The following is a 7,006-nucleotide window of genomic DNA, read 5'->3' on the forward strand; positions in this document are numbered from 1 at the left end:
ACTTCTTGAATTTGTATTGGTTGGATTTGGTGTTTGCATTTGTGTGTAAAAATAAGGACACAACGTCACTGGTCTAAAGTTTAAACTGGCTCTGCTGTGCATAGCTGCTCAGCTGAAGTATTTTTAGAAATGTAAATTTTGCACTACTTCTGTATTACTTCTGTCTGTATCAAAAAATCATGAATATTTGTCATTGTAGTGCTTAAGAGAAACTTAGCAGTTTCGGAGATAAGAGCGACTCCATCACTAACCTACACACTGAAAACGCAGTGAAATACTTTCTGTACTTTAAACATTAGTAGTTATTTCTTTTCACATGGAGCAGATTTGTATCAGTACAGTCTCTTCTTCAAGTCCATTACCATCCTATTTCTGTGACCAGACATTTTTCAATGTGTGAGATCTTCTGTGACATGTTGCGTTATTCTGCCATACCAGACCGTATCATGGCAACACATCTGCAGGGCTGTGAAAGGCATCTTTCATGTGGGCCGGGGCGATGAAGACCATACAGTCCGACTCTATTGAGTTGGCCAAGCTATTGCTCCACTCTCACTGTGGATGGACACATGTGAATTTTGTCTTATTGAGCTGTGCTGCAGAATAGGCTGCTTGTGTGAGGCAGGGCCAGTGCCCAGCTGCTCTATATACTGCGCAGAAGCTTTGAAAAGCGTTGGGAAAGGCAGCAGATTCACTAAAGAAGAGGGTTTGGCTGATAACAGCTGTAGCATTCAGGCTGGGTTGAGCATATCCACAGTGAGCCGTGTGTTTCATGCCCACCTGCAGGACAATGTCCCATGAGCTGCCCTGGCACAGGCAGCACATACCACAGTGAATACACTCCCAAACTTCCTGCAGTCTCTCTGTTTACATACTCTCACACGCTCACTGTTTTACTACATCTTCGGACTTGCTGATTTCTCTCCAGCTATTCCTCTTCTGCCTTCCTCCTTTACTTTTACTCACTGAAAGTGTGTGTTAATGTATTAACTGTGAACCAGCCAAAATGATATTACTGAATGTAATGTAAATGAGGACTTATTTTTCCACTTTCTGAAAATATTTTTTCATGTCTCTCTTGCAAATCTTTTGCAAATCACTGGCAATTTTCTGTCACTCATTTCTCCTCCACTCTTTGGTAGCGTCTTTGTGTATATTTAAATTCTGAATTATGTTGGGTTTTTTTTTTACTTTTGGCAGTGGTATCCCTAATCAGTTCTTATTTTTTATCCTTCCATAGCAGGATATGTTTTCATGGCAACCTTTTCTTCTTACATTTCTACCCACATCAAACTGCTTGAGAGTTTGAGCCTGTTTTCTTTTTGTTTTTTTTCAAGTTTTCATACCGTAATTATGAAGCTAGTTATGTTGATCGTTTTAAGTTCTAGGACACCATAATCAGGCACATTAAAAATATTTTTAGCATATCAACAGGAATACAAACTTTTGATATAATTAAGATAACAGCTTAGATCATAAGAATAATTGTAGATTATAAGAATAATTCAATGAATAAGAATAATTATACAAATAATTATAGATTATAGATTATAAGAAATTATAATTCCTTTATATCATACTGATTTGCACCCCACTTTTTCACAAACATATACAGTATATTATAAAATTGTATTATATAAATATCAATTAAATGAACACAACTTTTGCTTCGTAGAAAATAAAATAGAGGTACGTATAGAAGGGTTTTTTTTATGCATGGAAATAACTTCTGCAAGGGTTTTATGGCAAGTTGCCTAGTCTAAAGTTCTGAAATTGCATGGCTAAGCATCCAGAATTGGGGTACAACCACACAGTTATTAATATTTGTTATTTTACTTTCATTTCAAATGTGCAGTTGAAAAACCTACTGCAGTAATGTGGTGAAACTAGTGAGGCTAAATTAATAAAATGGAAAAAAAAAAATATCACACATCAATATATGATTTGATTTTATCATTTGCAGGTTTGTTTGTTTGCTTGCGTCAGAAAAAGGCAAGAAAGGAGAGAAGATAAAAGGCACTTGGTTAATATTAATACCCAGCATTAACATAGAACCTATAGCTAATATATAACACAGAGGCCATTTAGGTTAAACTCATTATGTAAAAGCTTCAGTGCACACATTGTTATGCAAAGGTGACAGGTTTGTTTTATTACTGTCTGAAGAAAGGCGCTCTTGTCACTGAAAGTTTTTTTGTTGAATCCTTTGTCTGCCTGGTTTACAAGGCCACTCTGGTTGAAAGTGAGTAACCTTGCATGGTCTGGATCAGCCCATTTACTGCTAAGACAAAGCAAATTCATAGAAGAGTGGGGGGAGTGTTTTGGTTTGTTCTTTGGTAATGACCTACTGGTATGTAAAGGCAAAATGGCCCACTCTGACTAGCAGGATTTCCCAGTTAGCATCACTTACAATGAAATGAAAAGAATGTGAACTTAAGTTTTGAACTGATTTTCCTCTCAGGTTGCTCAGCCTTTTTTTTTGCCCACTAGGATCTCAGTCAGAGCCAGAGCACCCTCAGACAGATACTGTGGTGGTCTGATTTAACAGCTTATTAAACCGAGAGCCCTCTAATGTGACATGGGGCAAGTGAGCAGGGTAGGGTTTGAATTTTATTGTGCTTCACCATTGTTGGGAGGCATTGGGGGTGATGGGGATTAATTCATTGGTGCCTAGCTGGGAGGCTGAAGCCATCACTCTAGCAGTCATGTGTGGTGAATGGGACAATTTGGCGAGCAGCAGAGCAACAGCCTCGCACCGGAGTGAGCATATGGGCCGAATGAGAATGGAGCCTCCTGAATGCTGTGCAGATGTGGTGGAGGAAGAAGGGAGAGAGAGGAAGAGCAAGGGGGAAGGGGAAACGGAAAGAAATCTGTCCATATGGTGGTTTAACTACTGTGGATGTCCCCCAGCAGGCTTCAAGCTTCAGCAGCAGTTCCACAGCAGTTTCTAAAAAGACGTGTCAGAACAACACATTTCCCACCAGCCACCTGGTGCATTGCTGTCCACAAACCTGGACCACATTGTGACAGAACTGATTTGTAATCAATGACTTCTACATGTGCAAGCAGTTTTGGAGAAAAATGGCTGAGCTTCAACTGAGCAATGCACTATAATGGAGAGGAAATAGTTGTGAATTTTGTACACGTGTCTTACTGTGCTAGTGATCGTATAAAACTGTTTTCCTTTTAGTACTGTATATGTAATACATAAGGAGTGAACAGCACACGAAGCTAAAGAGATGCATGTGATCTGAGATCCTGTGTGATGGTAGACAGCACAAATTCGTTAAAGATCGGTGCATATTTTTACACTCCATGCTGGGATAAAGCCCTCTCTTTCCTGACATTAGCTGGAAGGAGTGACTGGCTGTGTGTACTGATGTACTTAATGTGAACGACCCAGCATTTCTTGAATGTGTCCTCATCACTATGGCCCGTAAAAAAGAAAATGATGCTCTTGGTCGCTTACCCAAGCCTTGATCCAGTGCTATAGAGACCTGGAACAAAAGATGGGATCTCTCCTGTCATGGACTGGCTCGTGGCCTTTAATCTCTCCATCTGTTTGTCTGATGAGCAATCAAACAGCATGGCAGAAAGTGGCACCTCCCTGACGGCTGCTCTCATTGCCACTCAAGTGAAAGTAATTCAAATGGATTTAAAGGAGATTCTGACCCTGTTTTTGGATTCGACACTGGACAAATATTCATCAGCTAGCGTTGTGCTTTTTGTTCCAGTTAGCCAGTAGAGCATCAACACCAGTCTTATCATATTAAGTGTATCCGATTGATTAGAATGGACTCTACAGCTTTTATCATCTAGCGAGATTTAACAGATATCATTTAACAGATCTCCTTTACTGACTTTAATAGAGAATATGTGAATACATACATTTGTTGTTTTTAAATTTTTTTAAGAGAATTACATTTTTTAATTTATTTTCTAATGGCGTTATTCATACAGGTTATATAGAATTTTTTATTTTTTTTAAAGTAATTACAGATGGGTCTCTAGAGACTTGTATGTCTAGTGCTCTGACAAAGGAGGAAGTTGTTCAACTTTCAGCAGTTTGTGAGCCCAACATTACCAAATGTTTTATTTTTCACAATAAATGATGCGTAAATACACTCTGAATACCTTTTTCTTTGCTTTGACCTTAAGTTAAAACTCTTGAAAACTTCCTGACAATGGCTTCTGAAAGTTTAGCTCTCCTGACAATGATGAATGACTTTTCTTGTAAGAGTGCAGGTTTTATTTCCCAAAGCTTTTGGAGGAAGGGTTTTTTTCACTGCTACTCATTCTTCCCAAAAGTGCAATGCTGCAACCCCTAAAACCCCACCCCCATGATTTTAGGGACAGAATGATGGCGGACAGCTGAGATTTTGGGTGTGTGAAGTCTTGTGCCTGTTTGGGGGTCATCATCTGGGCAAAGACACACAGCACTCTGAGATTAGGATTCTTTTATTATCGTTTATTCTGCAAGACATTCCTACTGCGTCTGTCGTTATCAGAGAACTACGACATTTCATCCTCCCATTTCCTACATAACATCTTTTTAACCCTTATGCTCTTCTTGTTTTATTTTTTTTATAAAGAACTGTAATGACTTTTCCAGAGTGAAACTTGTTTGGCTCAGTTTGTTTTGCCAACAAAAATAATTTTCAATCATGATAATTAGGAATGATCATGGTTAGATTATTTTGACTTGAGAGTAACTAGGTAAAATTATTTTCCTTAAATGTCTGGTATAAATATGAAAAAAAAGAGGTGACTGTTTTACATATTATTAGCCTAATCTTTTATTTGTACTCACACAGTCCTGCCCTTAAAAAGATCCGTTTACAAAATAACATTTATTTTTTATAAACCCCCTCAGATTTATTTTACAGACCAACTATTCAAAATGCTTAGGCACTATTTAAAAAACTATTTATTAAAAAAAGAGTTTTAAAAAATAAGGTATTATTTGAATATGTACAATGATATTTTGGCTTTTTTTGGAACCCATTTTTATTAAAACTGACATTAGGTTCCAGTTGACATTATTTATAGGTTTAATAGCTTTGATAATGGGTATAATAGCTTTGAGTTATGGTTTCCACCACTATAACAAAATTAAAAAATTGCAGACCCCTTGTCTATGCTTTACAGACCCCTCAGGGGCCATGGACCCCACTTTGAGAGCCAAGGCTTAAGAGCATCTCCAAGCATGAAACATTTTGAATTTATAGTGAAAATAAATAAAGCGATGGCCTGAGTCAATGGGACATCTTTGCTAAGTAATAAACAGAACTGGATGGTAAAGCACAGACATGACAAGGAGGTTAGCTTTAGCTCTTAACTGTCACTTATCCTGCCATCTGCTTTGTCCCTCCAGGGCCGATGCATCAACTTTACTCGGGTGAAAGACGAGGCAGTCAGGGCTCCACCGCGCAGCCCTCCTCCATCTCCACCACCCCCAGCAGAGCACCGGCCCCTGATACACCCCTCCACCTCAGCACCTCCCAACCAACCAGCCCGCTCACCACCCAGACCCCCACCGGTGCGATCACCCCATGGACCCCCACCATCACGAGCACCCCCAAGACCCCCTCCTTCTCTTCCCCCACCCTGCCCTGGGAACCAGCACTGAGAACAATGCAGAATCCTAAGCGCCCTAAGCTAAGAGTTGTTGCTGGACAGCAAAAAAAAAAGTCAACTACTGATTATTCCCGGAGATGGATGAGATGTGATCTAACTTACTTAGCTGGGCTTTGGGTCTGCTTTAAAAGAATCATATTGTTTGTGAATTATCACATTTTATGTAGTCAGTATGTGTAAGTCTTTGAAAAGTTTTTGGGCTTGAAAATGAAACTGGCATTAATGTATTACATGGATGGATGACTGAAGGTTTTGGCTGAAAGCTGAAGAATCAAGGGTTTAAGCATTTTGAAGTGTAGATTAGTCAGCTGTAAGTAATTTCCTAAGGCACTATCCTTAGATCACTTGATTGGACCTGTAAAAATAAAGTAATTGCAACTGCAGGGCAGTTCCATCCTCTAATTTATTTAGCCTTGGTTTCCTGGAAAGCACTTGAGCATAGAATGACAGGGTGTCCACCACTGTTATAGGACACTAAGCATGGCCTACTTTTGTAATTTTTTTAAAACTGTATTGTGGAAGGGAATGCGGGGCTTTGATTTTTTCACATAGGATGCTTCAACTGCAGACTACATGATAAAATTTAAATGTAATTGTGTTTAGTTACTTCTATTGTATATGAACAACTTTCTCTGGAAACAAAACACACAAACTAAATTGTTCCCTTCTTGTTCTCACACACAACTAACCAAATATCACTGCCATTTATTAAACATTTTTGCAACCGAATGTATATAGTATTTCTTTAAAATATTAACTTATTACACCAAAAAGACACCAGGTCATATATGGGTAGAGTCTGCTGTTGGACTGCAGAGATGTGGTGTAGTGAATATTTCCTGTGTTGTGTCTCAGTCTGGTGTACTCTGTAGTCCAGCTGCCTCCCCGGAGATCCACTTCCTCTCATTCCACACGTGTTTTCTGCACGAGTGCCACTCTGACCTACATCTGACACTGAGGAGGCCTTAACACACCGCCAACACAAACAAAACTTTGTTCTTTCCATCTCACCTACTCACCTATTAAGGTAGAGTAATACTTAGAAGAAAGTTCAAAGGGATCTAATGTGGAAGAATGTATATTTTGTATTTAAATAGTGATTTCTGTGTTTGGATTGGACCTACCTTGACATTTAGGTACCAGCAAGCCTATTCATTTCTGTTCATAACCTAAATACCTACTACCTCTGTATGGACTGACTTTTTTCCCCTTTAATTGTAATAACCAGGCATACTTTTCACATTTTCAGTTTAAATATGATTGGTTTGCAGTCACTTTGCATTTTAGGACCTTATTTTGCAAATCCCCCTATATAGTATAGTACCATCACACTATCTGTTTATTATCCCTAACACCAAGGGGAAACTCT

General features: G+C 38.8%; 1 protein-coding gene across 3 annotated transcripts in view; it reads left to right on the forward strand.

The window, feature by feature from the left end:
* Nucleotides 1–6,366, forward strand: part of antxr1d (ANTXR cell adhesion molecule 1d) — a 27,346-nt gene extending 20,980 nt beyond the window's left edge. For all 3 annotated transcript variants that reach the window (XM_053232228.1, XM_053232229.1, XM_026938843.3), the window contains exon 18: nucleotides 5,375–6,366. In XM_053232228.1, the coding sequence (XP_053088203.1) occupies nucleotides 5,375–5,629 (255 nt within the window). In that variant the 3' untranslated portion in view covers nucleotides 5,630–6,366. The remainder of the gene's footprint in view (nucleotides 1–5,374) is intronic.
* The last annotated feature ends 640 nt before the right edge of the window (nucleotides 6,367–7,006 follow it).

This window comes from Pangasianodon hypophthalmus, chromosome 3 (genome assembly GCF_027358585.1).
Source record: "Pangasianodon hypophthalmus isolate fPanHyp1 chromosome 3, fPanHyp1.pri, whole genome shotgun sequence".
Taxonomy (NCBI): domain Eukaryota; kingdom Metazoa; phylum Chordata; class Actinopteri; order Siluriformes; family Pangasiidae; genus Pangasianodon; species Pangasianodon hypophthalmus.